Source organism: Giraffa tippelskirchi, chromosome 4, assembly GCF_054371585.1.
Source record: "Giraffa tippelskirchi isolate mGirTip1 chromosome 4, T2T-mGirTip1v1.2.pri, whole genome shotgun sequence".
Taxonomy (NCBI): domain Eukaryota; kingdom Metazoa; phylum Chordata; class Mammalia; order Artiodactyla; family Giraffidae; genus Giraffa; species Giraffa tippelskirchi.
The window spans coordinates 10,521,562-10,549,505 of record NC_137278.1 but is presented as its reverse complement, the minus strand read 5'-3'; the positions used below and the strand labels follow the sequence as shown (position 1 = coordinate 10,549,505).

Genomic DNA, 27,944 nt, shown 5'->3' with positions numbered 1-27,944 from the left:
GTCTCAGTACAGGCCCCGTCCTGAGTTACCATCAGGTTAGTGAGGGCCACCCTGGGGCCAGGTCAGGGGACACACTGGAAGGTGGGGGCAGGGCCTGTTGGGTCACTTGAGTGTGCCAAACTGCTTGGTAAAGCCCAGGAGACAGGTAAGAGATGCTCACGGTCTTACTTTAAAATCCAGGTATGGGGTGTAAGAGAAGCCGAGGAAAAACTGAATTTTAACAGTCTCAGTGGACCTGGGCGATGGTTAGTGTTCCCCTTTAATTACTCCTTCAAGTGTGTGTTGTGTGTCAACTGCACATGAGCTGTATTCCATGACACGAGAATGGTGTTGCTTCTGTAACGGAAGGTGAAGATTTCAATGTCACCCTTGAGTGAAGAGGATCATCCTGACTTGCTCAGGATTAAAGGAGACCCACGGAGCGTTTCAAAGCCGCTCGGTACATCAACTGTCAGCAAACGTCACCACCCAGCGCAATCTATGGTGGTCACCGTCTTTACCAACATGTGCTCAAGATTTCAAGAAGTCAAAGCAATACACAGAAGGTGTTTATGACTTTTAATATTGAATATGTCACAAGATTTAATGACCAAATTAGTCATTTATATTTTTCAAAGATATCTAAATATAAAATTGCTAAAAATTCAAATACAGATAGCAAGCTACAAATAATATTTCTTTTGTTTCTGGGGTGGGTAGCAATGGAAGACATTAGAAAAGGGTGCTTCTGTTGGCTGAACAAAGATCAGAATGAAGGAGGAATTCACTAGGGCGCCCCTGTGCAAACGGACCCTCAACTGTCAGAGGCTGTTTCAGCCACATCGCTTCCTGTACGACAATTAAAAAAAACTTTTGAAACGCAGTTCCTCAGTGAAACCTCGGTCCCGCCACCCTGGCCGGGGACTGAGCGAAAGGACGTCATCCTGGGAGGGTCCCTGGAGAGGCTGGCAAGGACCGCCGAGGCAGCAGGTTGGCCTGAGGGGTGGGCGTCGGCAGATGCCTGTTCCCTTGCCCCCCACCCCAGGGAGCGGGACCCCTGGTAGCAGCTCCCCCCAGCCCGAGGTCTCCGATGTAGTGAAAGCAGTGGCTTTCCTGCCGCTGAGTCCAGGGGGCAGGCACTGTGAAGAGAGGAGAAGAGTCTTCTGAGTCCAGGGCAAGCCCACGTGTGGGTCCGACTGTCGGCTCAAACTCAGACTGGCTACTGAGGAAACAGCAGCTCGGCGTGACCCCTGTTTCCCTGCGCCCCGAGCTTGATGTGCAGTCCTGCTTTCCTGAAATCAGAGGTGCCGGAGAAGCTGAGGAGAGAAGGCTTCTGAAGGGGAGGGTGGCGCAGCCCTGGACACACATCACTACGTCCCCTCCTGAACTTCAGTAAGATGCTATCCTCAGAGCAATGCGCTCATTTAAACAAATGGCATAGTTAAAACTATTGACTAAACCCTAAACATTTCTTCTGAAAAATCGAGCCATAGCTTTTCCAATCTGCCTGTTCAATATGGGGAGCAGATTTCAAAGAGAATAACATAATCAATCCTGCCCCAAAGAATGGTCCGTCATACCAACCATGATAAAGAGTTTATTAAAAGGAAGAAGAAGAAGAAAAAAAAAACAGAAATGTACACTTTTGTTCCTCGCTTGTTTTAGGAAATTTGATCAAGCTGCAAGGACACGTCTGGGCGTGGCTATGTACATCCTCGAGCGGGGCCGTCAGGCAGTGAAGATGGTGGGGCCGCTCATGGCTCCTCACCGTGTCGTCCGGCCCCGGGCACTGCTCGTTGAAGCCACTGTCACTCAGGCTTCGGTCCCGTGGAAATGTCCCCAGCTCTGTCCGAGGGAGTGCCCCTCCCCCCCCCCCCGGAGCCCACCAGCCCTGTCCCCGTGAGCCAGGAGCTGGCCTCCCCGAGGACCGCAGGACACAGGGTGGGCAAGAGCCACCTGGCCCCAGCAGGCGGCTCTGAGCTCCGGCAACAGATTGAAGCTGGAGGCCGCTGTCACTGTTGCCCTGATTTCTTTTCCTTCTGGAAGCTGAAGCTTGTACGTCTGTTTAGTTTTCTTTGTTTTTGAGCGAAATAGTCAGCCCGGGCAGTGCTTGCTCGTGATTCCAGGATGTAGTTAACCTAGAAAGCAAGAGGACATAGCCCAGTCACTTGGCAGCCACCCTCTGCTCACCCAGAACGAGCGAGGGAAGAGCCCGGCCCTGAGCTGGGCACCCCCTGGGTTCGGTGCTCCCCTGAGCACAGAGTTCGGTCATCACCATGACCCTGCAGGGTGGGCTCGAAGCCCACCGCACGACGCGGAGACAGGCCTGGAGAAGACACGTGACTGTGTAGGCCTTTGAGTCCCTGGTGCAGCTTTTCTGATTCCCGAGCCTGAGTTTCCCTCCTCACCACGTGCTGCCTCCCAGAACCTCCCTGGTTCTGTCCCCGCCTGCCGTGCGGCCCTGGGCTCGCATACAACTTCCCCGAGCCCTGCTTAACTCATCTGAAAGACGAGACATCACAGGGATGAAAACCAAACCGAAATAAGGCTCTGTGTTCAGCCTCCCAGTAGCTGGGGTACTTCCAAACTCACAAGCGCCCCACTACCTATGGCTCATTTGATAAAAAGGAAAGTGAGGCTCACAGACTCCCAAGTGTCAACCTTACTGCTACCCCTGAGGTCTCCTGGGTTCTTTTCAGATCTCCCCATGCTGGGTGGTCACTGCCACCATCACCTTTGGCACTGAGTCCTTGTCTTGTCTGAGCCTCATCCCATGCTTGGCTCAAGTGGCAAAGGGAAAACTAAAACTTGGTTCCTGACCCGAGGAGCTCACAGCCTAGTGAGTGACCAACAGAACAAGTGTGACAACAGATACAGAAGGAGCAGAAAGGAATGGGGACAGTAACTAACGGGGACATGTTGGGAGGTAAGTCTTGTGAGGGGATGAAGGAGCTGGGTTTTGAGGGATAAACAGGAGTTTGGGGTGTACAAGGGATGGGGAGAACCAGCATGCATCAAGGCACAGCAGTGGAACACAGCAAGGGGGTGTCCATAGCCACTCAGAAGCTGAGGGGCCAGACAAGGTGAGGTGGGGAGAAGCCAGGGAAGGGCAGCAGTGCTGTGATCAAACCTGTGCCCAGCGTGAGGGTGAGCCCCTGCCTGGGCAGGGGCATGGGGCAGCAGCAGTGCTTGGAGCACTTTTCAAGGATGAACTCATTTAACCCTCACAACAGCATTAGAAGAGGCTGGCAGAGGATGAGGTGGCTGGATGGCATCACTGATTCAATGAACATGGACTTGGGCAAACTCCGGGAGATGGTGCAGGACAGGGAGGCCTGGCGTGCTGCAGTCCATGGCGTCGCAAAGAGTCGGACACGACTTAGCGACTAAACAACAACAACGGCCTTAGGAGGAGGTGGCTGCTATTGTAATCCCCACTGTACAGAGAAAACTGAGGCACAGAATGGTAATGTCATTTACTTGAGGTTAGGGAGCTAGTACGAGTCTGGGTTAGGACTCGAACCAGTTCTCCGGCTCCCCGCCTTCTCAGAGGCCCCCACCCCCCCACCTCCTCAGACTCCCCTCCTCCCACTGCCCCAGCAGCCCTCTGGCTGGGCCTGTCTATGAACCAACACCATTTCTCTCCAACCTTAAAGATCTGAAAGTTAGAAACCTGAATACTCCTAGCTAGAGAACTGAGCCACCCCTTCTGTTGATTCCACAATGAGGGCCACATGTCCTGCCCCGAGGGGAGAGCCTTCTGCTGATCAAGGAAGAACCGAGGTGCTCAGGGGAAGCAGTTTAGATGGCTTGGCTCATGTGGGACTGGAGCTCCGTCACGGCGTCCCCTCCAAACTTTCTGCTCTGATAGTCGCCAGCAGCAGGCGTTAAGGGCTGGTGTCTGAGTACAGAAGGCTTGACACGCTCTGCCCGCTGCCTCGCCAAGTTACCAGCTGAGAGCAATAAATCATGAAGCTGGCAGGGCGGGGTGATGACAGGGGACACCACAGACAATGCATGGAAAGAAGGGGTTTTATCATTCTTAATAAGAGCAATTTTTGGATTCAACTGTTTGCACAATCAGCCAGCCTACTGTTTTCAGTGTATTTTTGGCACATGTAACTTGACAAAAGCATTTAAAAATGATCCTTAACAGGCCAAGTATTTCCTAAATTTATTATCTTCAGTGCTTTGTGATAATCACATAGATAATTTTAATGGAAGATTAATGTAATAATCAAAAGATAAAAACGCCCTTTGGTCTGCCATTAGCTGGTTAATATGCTGTGGCTTAAAACTTGCACAATTTTATGCACTACAGAGTGTTTCACTTTCAATGCATTTTACAGCTTAAGGCATAAAAATATAGGGAGTTTTCATGGTCAATAAAGTCACAGCCTCCATCACTCGATCATGAGACGAACCCAACCTGAAGAGACCAATGATTCCTCTGAGATTCATCTCGAAGCCTGCAGAATTAGGGACCACACATGGCTTAGCTCAACTCTATCTCCGGAGGGTGGGGGTGGGGGGAGTCTGGGACTGCTCAGCTGGGTTCGAGCTGACACTCTACCTCTGTGTACTCTGGAGCCTTGGGCCTCTGTATTCTCATCTATAAAGTGGGGGTAATAGTGTCTACAGGTTTCCCAGGTGGTACAGTGGTAAAGAATCCACCTGCCAATGCAGAAGAGACAAGAGACGCAGGTTTGATCCCTGGGTCAGGATGATCCCCTGGAGTAGGAAATGGCAACCCACTCCTGTATTTTTGTCTGGGAAATCCCATGGACAGAGAAGCCTGGTGGGCTACAGTGCATGAGGTTGCAAAGAGTCGTACACGACTGAGCACACGCACATACACAATAATGTCTACACGGGGCAGGGCAGTTCTGAGACTGAAATGAGATCATGTACATAAAAGGCCTTGTAGACAGTTGGTGCTCAATAAATGAGTCCCATGGGGAAAAACACAATGAGATAAAAATAATCCGATGGCAAGTTGCCTATCTGTATTAGTCTGACATCAGCCTCTCATCCTTGTTTCCTCCTTTCAGTTTCAGTCTAAAGCTCTCGTTTTATGTTTTAAGGAGTCTTTAATTCTAGAACCATCACATACGCTACTGGTGTGTATGACCAACCTGAGAAGAACCTCTGATGGAAGCATTTCTACTAAGTGGGGCCACAGTCACTGAGTGTCGGTGCAAAGCCCGTGAAGACCCTGGCAATAGCAGATCAGGCTAAGCATTTAAATTGCTTTAAAAATCAGAGATTGGAGACGTGAAATTTAATCTTCCATCAGGATCGCGACCGTTAGCTTCTCTAAGTAAATCAGGCTGGGACTCTCCCGGAGACTCGAGCACGATGCAATATTTCTACGAGCATTTTCATATGAAAACAGACAATTTAGGGAAGGCGCTAGGCCTCGGGGATTTTGCAGAAAAGCATCTGCTTCCAGGGAGCGTTTGGTCCTGGAAAATGATTTCTCTGCACTTGTCCTTCCCCAGTCTCGCACTGAAGTCATAAACCTGTGTTTCTGTCATCAATCTGCTATTGTGAAAATTATTTTGATGTCAAACACAGGATTATAATTTTACTAGAATCCTTCTCAAGTCTTGAATATTTTAATGCTCGCTATAAAAAAAAAGGCCAGCCCTGACGGGGACAGGGTAATGGGAGTGTTTCTCTACCTGGCCCCTGAGTGTGGCACGCGCTCCCTGGGTGGCCTGGGGATGCGGGCAGGTAACTCTTAGATCGCTGGTTTCAAGCACTCCAGGCAGGCACTGCCTGCTGGCTGTTCTGATGGGCTCCAAACCGGGGTCGTATAGAAACCTTCTGCTTTCCATCCAACTGGCCACACTACTCTGTTTTGGCTCTAAATTCTCCTCTCGGCAGCTTTATCCTTTTAATTCTCATCTACCACTTTTGAAAATCTTTTGTAGACTCAAAATGTTTCTGTGAAACAATTTCACTTCACCGAAATCTCCTGTTCAATTCCTGAATGCCAGGCACACCTGGGGCGTTAGGAGCACAGGTTCCAGAATCCCCCAAACCTGGGGTCAGGTTGTGGTTCTGCCAAGTCCCAATCCCGGCTGAGTTAGTTTTCCCTTGAGCCTCAGTTTTCATCTAGGAAATAGGAATGATTTTATATCACTATCTCACAGAGGTGTGAAGGCTCCTCGAGATGGGAGAGGTCAAGCGCATGGCTCAGATCCTGCACTTTGCGACCCTTCAGTATATCTTAGTACTTTTACTGCTATTATTAACACTTGATGACGTCTACTCTTAAGAGGAAAACCAACGATCACTTAGGTAGGTAGGTTCACCGCATCTCATTTAATATTCTCTCTAGCAGCCTTTTGGTGGGGTGGGGCAGGGTAGCTACCATGATCCCCATTTTACAGGAGGAGAAACAGAGGCCCAGAGAGGTGATGTGACTGGCCAGAGTCACACACAACCAGGGGTGGGAGCCCCCTCAGTGCAGAGCAGCTGACTTATGATGTGGCCCAGGCCTGGGTGCACACCAGCCGGGTGACTTGTAGGCAGCGCAGTGTCTCTGAACTGGCCCAGGAGCCTCATCAGTGCTGGAGGGTGGGGGTGGGAGGGGGAGGGCAGCCCTGCGCACCCCGGGCCTGGGCCGAGAAGGAACACTCACCTTGAGCACGATTTCATTGACGGTAGCAGCGTCAGATTCAAAGTAGAGGTGTTTATAGTCGTGATTGCTTAGATATGTGAGTTTAAATATTGCGTGACCTGGAGGGAGAGAAAAAAGGCGGGGTGAGGGGCTCTGGCAGATCACCTTGGGGGCGGCCCCGCAGATTCTCCTTTTATCATCCAGTTCCTGGGACAGCAGGTGGAGGCTGCCCGGCAGCCACTCTTCCCGGGAGCGGTTCACTTTGTCATCACAGGCCGGGGAGGGAGCAGTCAGGTCCCGCTCCATGGCGGAGAGGGTGGGTGCAAGGCTCTACGGAACTACTCCCACAAGATAATTACATGGAAATGGTGGTATTTTTTAAGGTAGAAGGCCAATTAACTCCAAATTATTACTCTAAAAATAAAATAACTGTGCTTAAAGTCAAATAAATGAGCAACAGGAAGGGGAAAGGCCGATAGTAACACGATTACGAGGGTCTCCAGGGCCGGCTCCTGTGGGAGGGGAGTCCGGGTCATGTGACCCCTCCTGTGTGGAGGCTGTTCCCAAGGCCTCTGGTCATTTCCTGGGAGGATGGGTGGGCTGGGGGTGGAGGAGGGCACGGAGAGGCTGCTCTGAAAGCTGCCACCTCACACAGCAGACTGACCTCACGAGGCTGGATCCTCTGAACACTCAAATCCCTCCGAGATCTGAATTCTTCTGCACCCCTTTCCTACCACCTTCAGGGCAGCCCTGTCATTTCTGGGACTGCTTCCTGGTCTGGCCTCATCGCGCTTTACCACCCTCAGGTGCCACAGACCAGCTCGGGGCACTACACATACCCACCTGTCCACAGCTGGGATGTCCTTGCTTGTTAACTTGCCTCTAAAAGACCTGCCCATGCTGGCCCTCCAGCTCAACTGGCACCTCCATAGGATACATTCCTAGACATCTTCCCACACGGTGCTTGGCCGTCAGAGAAACCCGCCTATGTGTCGCGCCACCTGCAGCCGTGTCCACACCCCCTGTGACTGTCCCTGGGGCCAGATGTGCCAATCAGATTCCCTCCTCCAGGTGCCTGCCCGCATCAGCCCCGTGTGATGCTCTCCCTGGCCATCAAGGCGTGCTGTCCTTGGGTTCTGGAAGACCCCTGTGGCCCTCCCAGAAAGTCCTCTTTCTCCTTGAGCTGTTCTGAAGTGGATTTCCACTTCTGGCAACCAAAGGAGCATTATTCCAGAGAGACGTGCAATCAGAGCTCAGCAAACATTCCCAGACCAAGGGGCAGCTGGTGACACCTTGCTCCCAGAAGCCTTCCACTACCAGCCTCAGAAACAATGTTCCCCTCGTCTGCTCTGCAGACTTTGGTGCTCCTGAGACTAAAATTCAGCATATCCTTTCTATTAGGCGTCCTCATCCGTTGTCCTTTTAATTGAAGCAGTGGCTGGTCATAGTTATTAATTAATAATATATCACCGGTATTACTGTAAGTTCACCTCTTTCCCGGAGAAACCTTCTTGGAAACTTTATTTACAGTAGCTAATTCTTCAGATCTCCCCAAATAAACTGATATATGTTGAACGTCTGGGGCCAGAAAAGTGAAAGTGCTGGTATTTTATCCTGGAAACATCATGGTGATATACTCATTGTGACTATAAATTCAATATTGAAAAAACTAGCCAATAATTTCTGAAAAACCTCGCTTTCGGTCACTTGACAAATTTAGCCTGGTTCTCAATCATGGTACTGAAATGTTCGAATTCTTAGCTGAAAGTTCATCATTTTGTGAATGTATAAATTACCTGTTTCTGAGAAGTGGAGCTCATGTTAAGAGGGTGTGCCTGTATGTCAGGGCGCACACATGTGTATTCCTTTATCTCACAGGTTCAGCTCGGAACCATCGGAGTCTCGGTGGTGACACTGCCATGTGTTAGAACAATGCGGATCTCTCTGATGGCCATGCTGTGACCGAGCAGAGATGTCTATGAAGGTCACAGGGCTGTGAAGGACAAACAGAGACGCCCCCTCCAGGAGGCCTTACTGCTGACACCTGGCCATGACAGACACAGACTCCAGTGCCTGGGGCTGCAAAGGACCAGAAGGTCTTAGGGAGACCCGTGGACCCGAAGCTTCGGGGTTCACTGACCACTCTGATAAGTGATCTCACGGACTGTCTATCCCACCTGCTCCCACTCGTCACTGACAAAACAAAACCAACACCTCCAGTCACTAGAGCGTGTTTTGCCTGAACAACTGAGACACCATTAAAAACCTGTCTGGCGGGCACTCTTCAGGAAGAGCCAAACCTACACACAGCACATGTGACATGCGGTCTGCAGGGGCCTGGGGGCTCTGATGGAAGCCTCCACACTGTCCCCCAGGATCATACGGGCTCATGGAAAGAGGCCTGTGGTTCACCTACACGCCATTCACAGGACAAAAGCAAACTATCGTCCCACGTCAAGTCTCTGGGATGGCAGCATATTTGGGTCAGGAAACTACAAACATACCCCGTGTGTATCATGCTGAGCTCGGAGGCTGTGAGCGTCCCTTGTCTGTCCCCAGCGCTCTTCCCAGACCCCCAAGGAAGAGGGAAGCAAGCGGGAGTGATGAAGTGTGCACCCCACGTCGCTGAAGCCTCAGACTTGTCTGTCCTTTCCAGGAAAACACTCACCTCACTGAGGGAGGATACAGAGAACGCTATCTGGGGAGCCTGCATCAGAATTCAACAAATCAGCCCTCAAGTGACTCTTACAGAGCCAACAACTAGGTTAGGGTGTGGGGGGAAATCCCCGCAGAAGCCCCTTCCTGCTCAGTGGGAGGACTGGGGGGGCGGCGCGCTCTAGTTAACCTGGAGTCCCGCTGTCCCCCCTGCTGGAGCCCTGGAGTGTGCGGTCGAGGCGTTCCAGGAGAATTTTCATTCTGCAGCTCTTCCCCTTGCTCCAGGGATCCCTGTGTTGCTGGGTGGCCAGAAGGGCAGGTTGACTCACTCAGGTCCTGCCAGGAGCGCAGGCGAGTGCCCGGGCCAGAGGGATGAACACTAGGAACACTGAGAGACAAGGACGATGAGCAGGACGAGGAAGGGGATCATAGGGAGATGGCAGGGAGACCCCAGGGGAGTGGGCTGGCCTGGAGGCAGAAGGGCCATCAGAGGCAGTTTCCTACAGAAGCTGACGCCTGTCTGAGTCGTCCTAGAGGAGGAAGAGGGGTCAGCTGGGTGAAGGTGGAGTGGAGAAGGATGTACAGGGTAAGGACAGAGCAACCTACAGGACGAAGGGCAGCAGGCCTTCCAGCTAGTGCTCTGAGCAGTGGACAGGCAGGACGTGATGGGACACAGGGCAGACTGAAGGGCTGGGAATGCCCGCACTCCCAGCTGAGGGAGCCACTAGTGGGCTCTAAGTTGGGCAGTAAATGGTCAAATTGTGCTTTGGGGCATTTACCCTGACTCCCCAGGGCCTAGAGGCTGGGGGACCAACTGCCACAGTCCTCTAGGTAGGAGCACACTCACTCGGTTTCGAGCTAGATGGGGGCAAAAAGGATGCTGAGAAAGGGACCGACTTGAGAACCGCAGAGAAGGAACTGTGGCAGGACTTGGAAACGCTTTTACAGTAGAACAGTTAATAAGCAGAATTCACACTTGTATAATTTCACCCAATCCAAAGCCCATAGATTAAAGTGAAACAAGTTAATTGACCTAGTTCTGGAAATGAATCTATCAATAACCATGAGTAGTTTCTGCTACGTGGTAAATTTCCACCGGAGGTGTCTGGGTAGATGGAATCACTGGCATTTCAACACCGACTGAACAGAACAAAAACACAAAGGGAGAGAAGTCGGTTATCAAACCCTCCTCAGCCTCAGGAGGCTCGAGGTTCACTTCAGGTAAAGGCGGAAGAGGGGTCAAGTGCCCGCCTCGGCTGCAGCCTTCCAGGGCATCTGTCCTGGGATGTGAGAGGGAATGAGAGGTGGGCAGACTACTCTTGGAAACTCAATGAAGATGAGCAGCTCTCACAGGGAAGGAGTGAGCCATAGGGGCAAACTATAGAAACGCCAGCTGAGGAGGAAAGACGGTGTTATATGGTGACTTGCTTTACTATGCTGGCCTGGAACCCAGCCTGCAGTGCCTCTGAGGCGTGCCTGTGGACCGGCAATGATGTGGAAGAGAGCACAAGGTCTGATATCCCAACTGGTCCAAGTGATCTGCTTGAGTGGTTAAACTGTTTGGAAATTAAAGCATAACAAAAGCCTGGGATGCAGAGGGGGAAAATGTGAGCACTGGTCAGAGACTTGGGAAGAAATCCAGGTATGCTGAGTTCCAGTGCTCAGATCGTGGGAGGCATTGCCCTCCAGGAGCCCAGGTCTGCCTGGGAGGAGACAGCACCCATGACATCTCACATGGTGCTTGGATGCAGCGAGGGCACAAAGGGGGTGGTGGCAGTCATTGTTACAACTGAGATAGAACTGGTATTTGAAGCTAAAATCCTCATTATTTTGAAGATCTGCTTTTTAATTGGGCCTTTGAGTAGACTTGCTTTCAGAGCTGTAGGAATAAAAATGCAACATAATGGAATATAAAATGAAGTATCCAAGTCCTGGTCACATATCCAGATTTGCTCAGGGCACTGAAACTATACGTCTGCTTCTGAATATTGAAATGAAAGTCTGGATATGTAAAAATGTATTTACATTTACTTTTTTTTTCCCCAAAGGAAAACAGAGAATATGGAATGTAACACTGAACAGAAACTAATTAGCAGCACAGATGTCAGAAACGGAGATGTTTGAGCTTTTGTGCTGTAATTTATCATCGGCACTATGAGTTTTAACTTAAACAAGAGGCTGTGTTGAAAAACAGGTTCTTCTGGTCAATGGAGGGGAGTGGCCATTCAGAAAAAGCTGCTGTTGTCACAAGATGGGACAGCTGAAGCAGAGGGCCAGTAGTTTACACACTCCTGCCGAAAGAAGTGCTCCTAGATATCCACTGCCAAGGGACCTGAGATTGTGGTTTGAGAGGAAGCTCCCTTCTAAACGACCTGCGGGCACCGACTGTGGCTGTCAATAACGGGTCAGAGCTGGGACTTCCAAATTGAGCCGGCAGTCCACCTGTATCCAAAACCCTCCAGGGGTCATCACTTGCCAGGAAAGCCAAAAGTAAATTCGAATTTTTTGTTTTTCTTTTTCAATTAAAAAATATAAAATATATTTTAAACTTATGAGACATTGAGAAGACAGAGGAAAAACTTCCACCCTAGATCCTCATAATACCAACACTGGCACAGTGACAGGCAGGATCGCTTTTCCAATCATTCTCATGTCTGTTTCTACACAATTGTAATCAGACGGTATACCAGAATTGGGGGATAATTTCTGTTGTTAACATTTCACAATAGCCTTCTCCTTGTTGACACATCACCTCCACTGCCATCTGTTTCAGTGGCTGCCTTTTATTCCATTAAGTAGGTATGTGCCATGGCTCATGCTACCATCTTTCCGCTGGGCATTTAAGCTACTTATAATATTGCTGGTGTTATAGGTAAGGCTATGAAGGATATCTCTGTGCATCTGGATTCTTTCTGAATTCCTTTATATCAGACCTGGATACTTTTAAGAAGTGGGTTTCCAGGGTCTGACCTTTTCTGGTCCCTCTGGCCTGGAAGTGGGTGGAAAGCTCTCATTGGATTTTTTGAGAGTAAACGAATGGCCTGGGATGCTTTGGTTTCTGGGCTGAAAACCCTCCACAGCAAGTAGCATGCCCAGCTGCCCATACGAGCTTCAGTTCAGTGTAACTGAATCCACAAGGCTGGTGCTCCTTTCCGAGCCCCCTATAGGGGCAGAGGCCCCAGTAACTGGAATGAGCTCCTTGACCTCTGGAGTAGGACAGAGTCTGATCCACTTACACTTTTGCCTGAGTCATTCATCCCCTCCCCTCTTTGGCTCCCTCCTATAAACATAATTAAAGCTGATTATAAAAACTCCCATGGAAATGTGATTTCCCTCCTTCCTCTAATTTACTGAAAACATTCTTGCTAAGGTCACTACGACCTCTATGTTGAGAGATCCAGTTGATAATTCTTGGCTTTTATTTTGCTTGGCTCCTCAGCTGTATCTGATACTTCTCTTGAAGTCCTCTCTTCCCATGAAGCCACGGTCAACTGATTCTTCAGCTGACTTCTCCAGTCAATCCGTTTATGTTCGTTTGTGGCTGTCTTGTCCTTTATTTCTCTCTTAAATGATGGTCTTCTCCAGTGTCCTGTCCTTGACTCTCATCACTCCTAATTCCATTTCTCCTCTGTCAGGTTTGCTCATCGGGTTTTAATTATTACCCAGATGTTGATGGGGCTTTCCCGGTGGTGTTAGTGGTAAAGAACCCGCCTGCCAATACAGGATACGTAAGAGACGTGGGTTCGATCCTTGGGTCGGAAAGATCCCCTGGAGGAGGGATGGTAATCCATTTTAGTATCCTTGCCTGGAGAATCGGAGAAGGCAATGGCACCCCACTCCAGTACTCTTGCCTGGAGAATCCTAGGGACGGCGGAGCCTGGTGGCTGCCGTCTGTGGGGTCGCACAGAGTTAGACACAACTGAAGCGATTTAGCAGCAGCAGCAGCCTGGAGAATCCCATGGACAGAGAAGCCTGGTGGGCTACAACTCTACAGCGTTTCTTTTCCTACTGTCTTCAGAATAAAGTCCAAGCTTCTTAGATGATTTTCGAGACCCTAGATTAGCACTTGTCAAACATTTTGGCTCCGAATCCCCTTACACTCTTAAAGGGGTTGCAAAAAGTCAGACATGACTGAAGTGACTTAGCAGGGTCAGATGCTGATGATCCCAAAGCAAGTGTCTGGCCAAGACCTTTCTTCAGACTTTCAGAGCCAACCACAGCCACCATCCTCTATGGCCTGCAGTGGTGCACGTCCAGAACTGAAGTCTACATTTCCCCTTAAATCAAAAGCTCTGGGGACTTCTATGATGGTCCAGTGGTTAATCTGTCTTCCAGTACAGGGGATGGGGGTTCGATCTCTGGTCAGGGAACTAAGAGCCCACCTATTGCGCGGCAACTAGGCCTGCATGCCACAACTAAGACCTGACGCAGCAAAAAATAAATATTCAAAGCTCTGTTAGTGCAACTGGAGGGCTCACCAAGTTCCAACCATTTGGGCCCCTGAACAGTTTTCACATATTTATCTTCTATCCCTTCTCATCCTGTGACCCCAGCCCTCCACCCAGTCCTGACCATCTGCTGCTGCTTCTTGGTTTTCCTCCTTTAGGTCATGTCCCCTTCAGATCCAAAGGGGTACCTGGAGGAGCCATCCTTCTATAACACACATCTGGTCCTATTACTCCCCGACATAAAACTCTATACAGTGTTTCCTTTCCTACTGTCTTCAGAATAAAGTCCAAGCTTCTTACATGACTTTTGAGACCCTAGATTAGCAGCTGTCAAACATTTTGGCTCCAAATCCCCTTACACTCTTAAACATTACTGAGGAGCCCTAAAAGCTTTTGTTTATGTGGATTGTATCTATTATTATTATATTAGAAGTTAAAACTGAGAAATTTAAAAACTATTAATTCATTAAAAAATAATAAACTTATTGCAAGTTAACACAATGTCTTTTTTAATGGCAAAACCCTTACATTTCCACAAACAATAAAGCTTTAATGAAAAACCTGGCATTACTGTATAGTTTTGAAAATAATAAAATATCAATATTTGGTTTGACAGAATATAGCTGTATTATATTCTGTTTTTGCATTTGATTTGTTGTGACTGCCTTGGTTGAAGCATATAAGGAAAAGTCAGCCTCACATAGATATGTTTTTGAAAAAGGAATATTTTTAATATTCTCTGCAAATATTCTTTGATATTATACAAAACTTGATAAATGATATCTCCTTAAAGATTAGCTGCAATGTGGAATGTAAAACCATATGAATAAACTTTTTGTATTGTTACACTTAAATTCATTGGTCTGTCTTGCACTTCGCATGACTCTTTTAAAGAAAAAGATTAATTTATTTGGCTGCATCAAGTCTTTGTTGTGGGGTTTGGAACCTTAATTGTAGTGTGTGAACTCTTAGTTGCGCTATGTAGGATCTAGTTCTTTGACTAGGGATTGAACCCGGGCCCCCTGCATTGGCAGCCTGGAGTCTTAGCCACTGGACCATCAGGGAAGCCCCTAAATGACGTTTTTACTCTTGGATGGTTTTGTAACATCAGTCAGTAGTATGGAAAATACACAGGTCTTCCATATGTTGACACATCATACAATATAAAAAAAAATCTCAATATTCATTAATTATTGCCACCGATCTCTTCAGAAAAGTCATGAGAAGTGAAGTTCAAAGTGATGGATACAAATTTTCTGAGACTCTAATCTTCATCCAAAAGCCTGAATTTCATCCCTGGCATCAAATACTAACTTACTTTCCTTGAAGTGGCAGGATCACTTCCTTTATTTTCAAGAAAATGTATGCTAAATAGTTAGGCTTGAATAACTATAGTTTGTCAGATGCTCTTTCAAGTATAAACAGAGCTCCGTGAAATGAATGGTTAGTTCAGCTTGCAACTCACACAATTACACAAGTCCTTCTCCTTGAGACATGTCTTCTACCATCCTATGTAGCAGATGTATGTCAGCAAATGAATTAAACAATATTTATGGGGTCTTTTGATGCTTCGATTCATGTGTCAGTTGTTCTAACAAAATATAATATGGCATTTCAGTAACCAAGTATTGGTTGAGTTTCATTCTTTAGCATTTAAAGAGGCAGACAAGCAAGAAACAAAATTCTGTATCTGGAAATTCTGTCCTCAGTTTGTAACAAGTTTGAGTTTGCAGGTTCTCTTGGGAGGCTAAATTAGATAAAACCTCAGCTATCCAACCCTTGGAGCAGAGAGCTTGAGGGACCTTTCAGCAAAAAACATGCCTTTTCCATCTTAAGCATAAAAATTCCATATTACAAAATTTCCTCCCATACTAGAGTATTAGTCACTCAATCATGTCCGACTCTTTATGACCGCACGGACTACAGCCTGCCAGGCTCCTCTATCCATGGAATTCTCCAGGCAAGAATACTGAAGTGGGTTCTTCTCGACCCAGGGATTGAACCCTGGTCTCCCACATTGCAGGCGGGACACTCTTTACCATCTGAGCCAGCAGGGAAGCCCTGTATTAGAGTGTAAGAAAAATAAATACTGCGTTACCATGTTCATCTTTATAAATATTGAATGTCATGATTTCCTCAGGACCACAAAAGGTTCTACATCTCACCGCAAAATAGTTAAGATATTGCCATACTACTGTGCTTATTGTTTTTGGACTGCTTTTTAACATTTTTTGTTTTGTTTCATTTTTGGTCAACTCTTGTCAGTTTTCACTTCCCACGTCTTTATTATTAAGTTCTGTAATTCTTTCTCCCCCTTGTATTTTTTTGCATTTAATATCCTCTAGGAGGAGAACCCCGGAGAAGGCAATGGCATCCCACTCCAGTACTCTTGCCTGGAGAATCCCATGGATGGAGGAGCCTGGTGGGCTGCAGTCCATGGGGTCGCTAGGAGTCGGAGACGACTGAGCGACTTCACTTTCACTTTTCACTTTCATGCACTGGAGAAGGAAATGGCAACCCACTCCAGTGTTCTTGCCTGGAGAATCCCAGGGACGGCGGAGCCTGGTGGGCTGCTGTCTATGGGGTCACACAGAGTCGGACACGACTGAAGCGACTTAGCAGCCAGCAGAAGGAGGAGAACCCAGATAACGAAGCATAGTTAAAATCTGTTAAGAAATAAATGCTATGCTATGCTATGCTAAGTCGCTTCAGTCGTGTCCGACTCTGTGCGACCCCATAGACGGCAGCCCACCAGGCTCCGCCGTCCCCGGGATTCTCCAGGCAAGAATACTGGAGTGGGTTGCCATTTCCTTCTCCAGTGCATGAAAGGGAAAAGTGAAAGTGAAGTCGCTCAGTCATGTCTGACTCTTAGCGACCCCATGGACTGTAGCCTACCAGGCTCCTCCGTCCATGGGATTTTCCAGGCAAGAGTACTGGAGTGGGGTGCCATTGCCTTCTCCGTAAGAAATAAACAGCTAGTGGGAATTTGCTGTATGACACAGGGAGCTCAAATCCAGTGCTTTGTCACAACCTAGAGGGGTGGGATGGGGCGGGAGGTGGAAGGCAGGTTCAAGAGGGAGAGGATATACATATACCTACGGCTGATTCATGATGACGTATGGCAGAAACCATCACAGTATTGTAATTATCCTCCAATTAAAAATAAAATAAAACCCAATGTCCTCAAAATATTCAATAAATTTGTCAATAAAAGAGTATTTTGCAAGGAAAAAAAAGAAAGACTTCATAGACTGAGTTGTGGGGCCTAGGGATAACCTTCCATCCAAAAAGCACGGAGGTTTAAGTGCCCTGGCTTTGGGTCAGTGCAAAGGGAAGAATATAAGCCTCTGTTATCATTTATACATAACTTCAGACAAGTTACATAACTTCTCTGAGTCCTAGTTTCCTCACTTATTAAATGGGCATAATATCTGTCTCACAGAGTTGTTACTAAGATTAAGTAATCCTAGGATAAAATCAACTGAGATTTCTATAACACATGTACATAAACCTCAGAGTTGTTGCAAGAACTAAGCAGTGCATATAAAGCACTTGGGACACTGCCTAACACTTGGTCGATTCTCGTTGTCTTTTCACTCTCACTCTCCAAGATAAACTTTTCTAGATAGTAAATACTTTAGGCTTTGTGGGCCAACAGGCTAAGTTAAGGCTCTTTAACAGATACTTTTATAACAAGAGACAACGAACTTCTACATTTTTAAATTGAAAAAATTCAAAATATAATAATCAAATGTGTCTTCTGGGGGTACTACAAGCTGTTTCTGAGGACAGAATATCTTTTTTATTGATGGGAGATGTTTCGCTTAAATAATGGAATTCAGACCTAATGTTCCATATTATCAAATCAATCGCAAATATTCACATGTTAAAAACTATTCTTAGTGCATAGGCCATACAAAATAGGTGGTGGGCTGGATTTAGCCTGCGGTCCAGAGTTTGTCAATCCCTGTTCAAAGAGGTCTGGTTTATTTGCTTTTTGTTTATTCTTTATAGTTGCTAATGGTGACATTTTGTGCACTCTTGATTTCTCTGTGTAGATATGGGTTTCTATCCGGCAATCTTTTCCCCCTCTCTAGCCTTCCATGTTTCTTATAGTGAAGGTTTAATGGCACAAGTTCTTTCATTTTTTTAATGTCTGGAAATGTCTTCACTTTCATTTCTGAAGGACCTTTTCACTGAATATAGAAATATTGGTTGACAAGATTTTCTTTTATCAAGTAATGTCACTCCATCATCTTCTGGACTGCGTTATTTCTGGTGGGAAATAATTCTTATCTTGGTTTCTCTGGCTGCTTTATAAGAGTTTTCTCTTTATCACTGGTTTTCTGCAATTTGATTATGATGTGCCTTGATGTGGTTTTCTCTGTATTTATCCTATTTGGCCATCTTTGGACTTCTAAGGTTGGTGGATTGATATTTTTCATCAAATCTGGAACAGTTTTCTCCACCATCCCTGAGAGCCATAACATAACACATGTATGTTAGAACATTTGCTATTATTCCACAGCCTTTGTTCTTTTCATCCATTTCTTCTCTGTGTTTCATTTTGAATATTTTCTGTTGTCTTTTAAAGTTCACTGATTGCAATAGACAGATTCTGAAATGACTTTCAAGGATCCCACCTCCTGCTTTTCATGGCCTTGTGTTACCTCCTTGTCTTGTTTGTGGGCTAAACCTAGTGACTTACTTCCAATGAGTAAAGTATAGCAAAAGCGTTGGGCTGTATTTCTGAGATTAGGTTATAAAACACTATGTCTTTTTTATTCCTAGTACATTCCTGCTCCTGGTTATTTTGATGAAGGCAGATGCCATTTTGAGAGCCTCCCTGTGGAGAGGCCCATGTGGTAAGGAACTGAGGGTGTTCACAAAGAAATGAACTCTGCTAGTAACTACTCAGTGAGCTTGGTAGCACCTCCTGCCTCTGTTGAACCTGAGATGATTGTGGCCCTGGTTGACAGTATGACTGCAGCCTGAGAAGAGGTCCTGTGCTAGAGGACCCAGCTAAGCTGTGCTGGATTCCTGACCCACAAAACTGCGAGATAAAAAGTGTTACTGTTGTTTTAAGCCACTGAGTTTCGAGACAATTTGTTATGTGGCAACAGATAACTAACACTCTGACCTTTTCTCTTAGTCTTCCTGATGTGCTTCCACAGTGAGTTTTTTGATTGAGGTATTGTATTCCTCAGCTCTAGAATTTTCATTTGGGTCTTTTTAAAAGTTTCCATTTCTCTTCTTTTTGAGCTGTTTTCCTTTAAGTCTTTGAACATACTGATATTAAGTATTTTTAAGTACTTACTTGCCAATTCTATTATCCCTCCACTTCTGACCCTGCTTCTATTGATTGATTTTTCTCCTGGTTATAGGACAAATTTTTCCTGCTTCTTTGCATGCCATGTAATTTTTGACTGAAAGTTGGATATTATGAATGTTATGCTCTGTGCGATGTCTGCATTTTGTCACCATCTTTTAGAGACTATTGGGCTTTGTTCTGGCAGTTAGTTAGTTTACATGTGGGTCAGTTTGATCCTTTCAAGACTCGTTTTAAAACTTTCTTAAGAATTAAAGCAGTCTTTAATCTAGGGCTAGTTTAGCCTTACTCCTAAGATATGGCCTTTCCAGAGGATGATGAAATGTCCTGGATGCTTCAACGACTGGGGAGCTATAAGCTAGAGTTTTGGCCAGAATGTTAGTTTATAGTTCCCAGTAGTTGTTTTTTGACCAGATTCGTGAGATTCCACCACAGACACGCATAGCTTAGTATACAACATAAGATTAAAGGGCTTTAAAGGGCTTCTTTCTAGAGCTTAGCTCCCTCCTCTTCATACTTGGTGGTGGTGGTGGTTTAGTCGCTAAGTCGTGTCCGACTCTTGCGATTCCATGGACTGTAGCCTGCCAGTTTCCTCTGGGATACTCCAGGCAATCTCCATACTCAACTTTGCTAATTTTATTTCTCCTAACTCTAATCTGTGTCTCCTAGCTCAGTGAGACTGCTCTATTCTTTTTGGAAAACCCTGGAAGAAAGCTGAAGTGATCGTAGGTCTCACCTCATCTGTTTCCCTTCTCCCGGGGTTCATAGTCCTGTACTGCTTGTTTTCCAAAGTTTGTGAACAGTTTCTTACATTCTGTGCAGTTTTCCAGTCATTTATGATAGAAGGGCTAATCTGGTTACAGTTACCCTGTCCTGGAAGTTGCCTATGGGAGTCTTGTAAGCAATACATATGTTGATTTTAATGAAAGAATGCCTTACTTTTTCCACATCTACAGGAATAACTTAAAATCTAAGCACTCCATTTATTTATTATGAAAGCACAGTTTGGAGCTTGGCAGGAGGCAAGGGAAACAGATTTTTCCAATCATTTATCCAGCTGAGAAATCTTTCACACAGATTTCTTCAGTAGGAAACAATCTCTGCCCTTACCTTCTTCTCAATTAGGATCTCTTCTGATGTTACAATCAAGAAAAAAAAAAAACTTGAGGAAAGGATAATTAAAATCAAGGAGAATGTAAATGCATGCAAACTTTCCGTTATACTTACATAACTATTTTCTTTTAATTATAGGTCTATAAGGCCCAAGTCAACGATTAAGTGAAAATTTAATAGTAAAAAGGAGGCTTCTCCCAGGAGGAAGAAAAGGTGATACCCCCAAATATCTTTTACTCTAACTGATACCAATATTCCATTCAACACAAGGAAATTCATGTTTATTAGTAAGTCCTAGGGAAATATGGAGAAAGTTTACAGAGAGTGTAAGAAAACGCACTGAGTGTCTCAGTACCAGTCAATTTTCTTCACAGACATTCTTGTATGTTACAAACTTAGCAGACATGTCCTCAGCAGCTCCCTACGAGCAATTGTAGCACCTGATAATGGATATGAGAGGTTTACTTTCTTATCATCTGTCTATGGCTCAGAGCAGTATCACCTGCCTCCTAAATTCAGAGAGTGTGGACCCTTCTAGAGGCCCCACACTGTACTAAATACCTCTTTTCCAGGAACCACAGAGACAAGCACACTAGTCTTGACAATCATATGCTGAGGGTATGGCAGAAGAGCAGGTTAAGAGCAAGATGCTGGGTTTGCCCTGTTATTACAACTTTTGAGAAGTTCTCCACTATGGTTCCATATGTCTTTGTTGAAGAACCTCACCTGCTCTTGGCCTATTCCAAATTCTAGAAGCAACTTTTAAGTGTTCAATGTGGCCAGGCAGAGTTAGAGGAAGAGCCACTGACTGCTAACCCCTGGACAGAAGCTGCTGGACTGCTGGAGGATGCAGCTGGGAGCATAAACAGGCATGCCCAGTACAAATGTCAGGTGCCAGTTAATGACCGGGTCAGTCAACGGGACACATGCTGGGTGGGCTCCCACAGGCTGAGTTCTCAGGGATCTGGCCAATGTTATCCAGCCCCAGCAACTGTTCCCTAAAACAGTGATGGCCTACTTAACAGCAGATCACAGCTGGAGGTTACTGGAAACCAAACTGGGTCAGAGAACGTAAGAATGCAGCCTGGCATTCGATGATGCAAGCTGGGCCCATGCTTAACAGTGTTTCTCCACCTTTATCCTAAGGCACACTCCAGGCCTTTCCTTACCACACACTTGGAAAGATGTGAGGTGGTCCCCCCCGATTGCCTAAAACCCATCTCCCCGGCAGCTCGCTTGTTTTGGAAGAAGATGATAAATAAATCAAAATGCACTAAGCAGCACTTCCACAGGCACTCGCCTCCTTCACTGAACGTGCACCTCATCAATCACACTATTGTCTGCTTGAAAGGCGAGCCTTGTAAATGTCATATCCACTCAGGCCCAAGGAGAGGCGCATCCAAATGCAGCAAGGAGTTTTAATTGGATAGTGTAATTAAACTAAAAAACCCCAGCAGACTCCCTTTGACAGGATAGATGAAGACCCCTTTTAATAGGGCTAGGAAACATATCTGTTAAAAGGACGAGGCACTGCCTGCTCCTGATTGTGCTCCAGAGTACTCTTATGAAAAGGCGATTCAATAACTGGGGCATTTAGTATGTTAGAGTCGGCTGTGTTTTGTAATCGAGCATTACTTACCGTATTTGATCTGGAACTTAGGAAATAAGTCCTTGTCAGAGAGTAAAAACACAACATAGCTTGCTCACCTGATGTCTGAAGTACCCTGGACCTCCTAGGAATCAACAGAGTCTGAGGATGTGGCTATAAATGCAAGCGCATTACTTACTGGGGCAAGAAGTCCACCTGCACAGTCAGGGACCCCCACCCACCCACACATCTCGGGGTGCAGCTCTTTCACCCAGCAGTAGCTGAATGCTCACCCTCATGTCCCTCCCACAATCTCACGGGCCTCTAAAGAATATGACACAATTCCTGGGTCCTACCTCTTTTAGGAGTTGAGATACTTGTCACATCAATGTGTGTATAGGTATGTGTGTGTGTGTTTTTTCTGATAGAGTTACTCCTGTCAAGTAGGGTGACAAGAAATCAGGTGGTCAGAGGATTCAATGTATGAGCTGCGATGTGCCCGAGTTGATTTTAGTAACAAAACCGGAGTCCTTCTGCCAGTCTCCTCACTTGCCTTTATTGGGAGAAGGGGTGGGGGATGCACACACAAATGCACACGCGCGCGCGCGCACACACACACACACACACGAGGCGTGCAGCTCCATAAACAAAGTAACAAAATTAGTGAGAACAAATGAAGAGGTTCCTATCTGCACTGTAGTGTCTTATAAACAGACCATAATAATCCCTTTCAGAGAGAATGCTAGTGTCCCAAGGTCAAGTTCAGGGAAACTAGCGTCTGGTTGGATCAAGAGCAGCTCTAAGCTGGGGCTCAGGTGGAGTGCGGAGGCAGGGTTTCAGACTCCCTCATGGAAAGCTTTCCAGAAACAGACACTTTGCTTTATTTACAAAAACCTGAAGGTCAGTCTGCCTGGGCTCTCAGACTGATTTTTCTTTTTTAAGGATGGTGAAGGGTTTGTTTGATGACTGCTTTTACTCCCCCATAAAGCCTCCTTGGAGCTCTGTTTGCAAATCTTTGAACACTCCTTAATACTGCTCTTTCACCATGGGTTGATAAACCCATTAAGAACATATAAGTGAAGGCTTATAATCTATGAAAACTGGGTAGTGAATTAAACCATCAGATACTTTTAGGTTTAAATGAAAACTACATAAAAGCATTTCAGCCATCAATTGGGCTATCACTTCGAGCCAGTATGAATTCTGCTGGAAAAGCTATTTTCGTGCAGATGTGGAATTCAATGGGAAAGACTGACTCGTGTACCAACATCAATCAAAATGTCGACTTCCCTGGCAGCTCTCAACAGTCAGGCAGGTTCAAAGGTCACAGGATAAAGAAAAAGCCAAGCTCTGGTTCAGCTCTAATATCTCCTCGGTAGAAGTCTTGCAAAAGTACCCCCTTCTGTATTAGCCCAGCTTTCATTAATCTTCTTGCCATCTTCTTTAACTAGTCATGCAGAACCGCTCGATAGCAAGACGTATAATGGGGAAGGCCCTGTGCCTATTACGGCGTTAACGTTCTCTTAAGCCCCAGTGAAACAATGGTACGGGGAGGCAGAGGAAATCTGCAACGGCAGGGTGCAGTGCAGGCAATTCAATTATAGCCAGGGCTTACCTATGTACTCCTGACCTATAAAACACAAGAGGCCTTTGTGTCTAACTGGCTCGGCCATTAAGGCTGCTGAAGATCACAACAATGCTGATCTTTCCTATTTAAGCTAAATCAATGTGGACAAATCATTATTCAGTAGCTTTAATTTAATTAGTAAATTAAATACACTACTTTAGAGATCTTGTCAAGTACTTATGAAAAGAAAGATTCATTTAAGTGGGAGGTCACCAATAAACCCAGCAAATTTAACTCAAAACCTTAACTGAATCTCAGCTCAAATATCTAGCAGGTTCTGTTCACCAGGGCTTAACAGTCTCCTGAAGTTTGGTTAACTCACAATCTCAAAGAGTTCCTGCTCTGGATCCAAACAGTGTTTTGAACCACCCACCCCCGCCCCCAAATATACCCAAACAAACAATCCCCCCCCCCCCAACACAACCAGCATCCACAGAATCAGATTTCCTTTAAATTATACTATTGCAAGAGAATGTAATCAGGTTACCTCTATTATGTTGCTTCCTTAAGATTTTATATCATCTATACTTAATTGAGATACAGAGCTCTTTTCAGCTATAAAGACGACAGCTACTTTATTAAAGTTTAAATCTGATTTCTTAATGATAGGCTGCTTCCTTTAAAGACTCTAAACCTGAACAACCTTCTTATGATAAAACCAGATGTGGTATCCTTGAGTCTGGTACTTTATTTAAATACAGCTTGAGAGTCCCCGATGGGTGCTAATTTCAAAGAAAGGGTCCTTGCTTTTGTTGCACTGTTGGAATTTGAAACCAGGACTTAAAAAGAGCGCCTACCACATTTAAAGCCTATGTCTAGACCTTATAAGGATGGAGAATTATTTCTGAGACAATTCAACTGTGGTTGTTTCTGTTGGAAACATTCTTCTACATGCCGTATACAAATCTTTGTTCAGTTAAAATGAATTCACATTAATTCATCTTTGAGAGGTCAGTGACATCCTTCAAAACAGCAAAAGATACCCTAAGGAGTGGCAAAGTCTGACTTAGACATCACTGATTTGAATAATAATGGTGGCAAACAGCGTTTTTTAAAATCCAGAAAGGCAGAATTTATTCTTAATTTCTCAGGGCTGTGGACACATTGCTTCTCTCAACTAACTTTTGTTAAGAGTCCATACTTACATGTACAATTTTTTTTTAAGGCATGTATCTATTTAGTGATTAAGTTCCAGGTCTTAAACACTCACAGGGACAGAGCGATAAATCATCCCTGTGAGAACACGGCCGAAGAGGGAGAAGTTAGGGAAGGAAAGGGTCACAGCATGGCTATTTACGGAGTGTGGCTTCAGAGCCTGGGTCTTTCTGATTCCAGTGTATGCAATTATGGGTTTCACTGCAGGCGCTCTTAATGCTCAGTCCCTTTGCCAAGTCAGCTATTCACATACATTTTGGATTCGGCATCAATTAAACTTGAGTTGTGTTCTTTATGACGACCAAATTAATGGTTTGACAGCAGCTTTCTCAATAAACACTGCAAACTGGCCATGTTCGAAGGTTTTAAAAAACCATTTCTTTTCTGTTCAAAATTCTGACAAACATGTCTCAAGACTGGGGACAACTTCATTATCCTCCCAACACTTAATGCCTTTTTGTAAAGAGGGCTGTTTAATAACACGTCTGCTCTGTTTTCACAACTAAATTATTCCAGTTGGTCACACGTTCCAGTCTTTGGCAAGACACTTGTGGTATAAGAGATAAAAACATGAAAAAGGAAATATATTGCAGAAATCAAAAAACCTTATCTACTTCTAGACTCTCTCTCTTTGCCATAATTCATTCAAGAAGGCCCCAAGAATAATTTTTGATGTAAACTCAGCTACAAACATACATCACTATGCTGATAAAAATCACAGGCTAAACTTATGAAATATAGTGACTTTCATTTCTTTAGTGCTGTTAAAATAACTTTTTTCTAAGGTTCAACAGATACAGAAGATAAAAAAGGGTTACTATTAATCCTTTAAAAAAAAAAAGAAGCCCCACAGATTAATTCTGTGGTCTGATGATGGTTTTGAGGATGAACTTTTTAGATTAAGACAGTGAATTAATTTGATGAAGATACTGGAAATCATAAAACAGTAATAGCATCAAGCTGATTCATTGAATACATCTTTGTTTAGGCACCTTACAATATAAATGACATTGAATAACTTTTGGTTTCTAAACTGTGGCCTCATTAAGTTCTATTTCAGGACAGTAAACATTCACTGAGAACCCTGAAGGTGCTGAGCTAGGGGACAAGGTTACAGAAACCAGTCTCTGGTCTGTGAGTTCAGCATGGAGATAGGGGTAGGAGAGAGGGTCAGATCTCAAATAAACACACACAGTGTGTGTGAGGTGCTTTATCAGGGGTGTACACAAACTCCAGGGGGCAGAATTACAGAAAAAGTCTTGACATTGGGAGCTGGATCTTGACCAATGAGGGGGCTGGGTGTGAGGAAACAGAGGTGTCCATAAATGAGAGAAAGGGTCAGGGTGGAGGTGTATTCCAGGCAGAGGGCAGAGCAGAAGCACAAAATTCCAGGTGTGATTGTGTGCTGGTAGTTCACAGAGACTACAGTCCAAGTTCAGAATGGGAAATTATGGGCCACGAGCCTGGAATAGTCAACGTCTGAATTTCAGTTTGTGAGCCTGCAACTTTCAAATTTTTTTTTTTAAACAACAAAATCCTTTTTATCAATTGACTTTTTCAAGTGCAGAATCCCCAAACTGGTTGGGGTTAAATGCAGAATTCTTTGGGTGAAGGGGAAGCCTCATGCCCAACTCTGTCCTACACACACACACACCCACACATACACACACACACACACATAGGTCCCGGCAGTCCTCCAAGAACCCAGGGTTTTGAGGGACACGGTTTGAAAGTGCTGTGATGGAGACAGGATTCAGGAACTGTTTTACTGGGGCAGGCAGTGTGCCTCTCCACTCACCAAGGCTCATGGTTCTAGAGTGAGAAGGGGAACCTCCACAAGACTTACACATGCAGTTTTTACACAGAGCCATCCAGCAGGTCTGAGCATAGGACAAAAGACTCTCCTGCTGGGCTGTCAATACAGAATGGTGGGGCCCAGGTCTGCTCTGGATCCCTAAGACTTTGGAACTTGGCCTCACCCTCAGAGATATGTGAGAAGTACTTCTTGGCTGAGTGGTCTCAAGAGGCAACAGGAGGGTGTGGCTGTCCATCTCTGCCTTATTCCCTACTAGGCTGGGTGTGTTACATCCTTTATCTTCCAATGCCTGAAGCCCAGCCCGGCTCACACAGTGTCTCAGTAGGAATATAAGGGAAATCTGAATCCTGTTTCTAGCTCTTTCCCTAACCTTTCCACTCCAGTGTAATCCCCTATGTAACATGTAAGTGGACTGTCTCTCATTTCTCAGAGACACGGAGCATTTATAAAATGTTACTTTTCAAAGCATCTTGAGTTCTTGATAAGAAAGATGCTAGAATGATGACATCTTTATTGGCTGAATAGCTCAAGGGAGAGGGATTAGGAAAAAGATGTTTATCTAAAGGAGGAGGCAATCTGGCGGCCTTTGGGCAAGGGCCCCAGAGCAGCAGGCGGTTTTTCACCACTCCTTCTGGCAGCCATGCTGTCTCTGCAGGCCACCGAGGCCTCACTGGGACAACAGGATGGTGGGATGGTGGTAGGGTGGGGGTGAGCATGGCCTTCCTCCTTTCCCTGCACCGCTACGTTCCCCGTTTGCTCAGCTGTAGGCTAAGGAGCTGAAAGGAGGAGACCATGTAGTAAGGCTGGATTCAACAAAACAGTTATACGCCCCCGCATAAATGAGGCCGGGTGGCATACGCATAGTCCACAGGCCCAGGTTTTGTTCTTTAGGTCCCTGTTTAGTCAGTTTCATCTCAAAAACTGGAGCCACATTACAGACACTTGCTGGCCTTTAGATTTCTTACTGTTCCTTGTATTTGTTCCCAATTTAGCAGACAACGGAATAAACGAAAATAACACAAATTGGGTGCTCCAAGTTACTGAGTTGGAAGCTACGCTAATGGGATGCGTGCTGGGTGGCTACATTCTAAACAGGCTCTGCAGGCAAGAACCAGCGTCTTATAGCTTTCTCCAGGGAAAACAACAAATCCTTTCTTCCATGGACGAGTATCAGTGTGATCTGTGTCCTTTCTGTCTTTTCATGGGACTGAAGTCCTAAAAATGATTAATCTAAAGGCTATCCTCAAATTACTGAACTGCAAAAATATATATGCTACAATATACACTTGGACTGTATCAACTTTGGTATTTCAACCAGAGGCGTGCCAGCCCAGCAGTGATTTCTTCCACAGCACCAGGCAGGGGTTTGATTATGAGCTGGTAGGTCATGCAGCTGCCAATAATCTGGAGGGTGTTGACACCTCTGGCATGATGGATATCTAAATCTAGTCTTTAGCTGCCACAGGAAATGCTCCAGCTTCCCTTGATCTGGCCAGGAAGGCAGGCAGGTCCGGGTCTGACTGGTCCAGCCCCCAAAACGGGCACAGAAAGGGGGCATAAAGTGAAATGAGGGCTCTGGGGAGTGCAGATTCCTGGCAGGAAGCTG

The 27,944-nt window shown here is 45.8% G+C and overlaps 1 protein-coding gene across 33 annotated transcripts in view; it reads right to left on the bottom strand.

The window, feature by feature from the left end:
* Nucleotides 1-1,556: 1,556 nt before the first annotated feature.
* The window catches only part of MAPKAP1 (MAPK associated protein 1), a 233,532-nt gene continuing 207,144 nt past the window's right edge, over nucleotides 1,557-27,944 (bottom strand). For all 33 annotated transcript variants that reach the window (XM_081588533.1, XM_081588538.1, XM_081588554.1 and 30 more), the window contains 2 exons: nucleotides 6,629-6,726; nucleotides 1,557-2,117 (listed from right to left, as the gene is read on the bottom strand). In XM_081588533.1, the coding sequence (XP_081444659.1) occupies nucleotides 1,992-2,117; nucleotides 6,629-6,726 (224 nt within the window). In that variant the 3' untranslated portion in view covers nucleotides 1,557-1,991. The remainder of the gene's footprint in view (nucleotides 2,118-6,628; nucleotides 6,727-27,944) is intronic.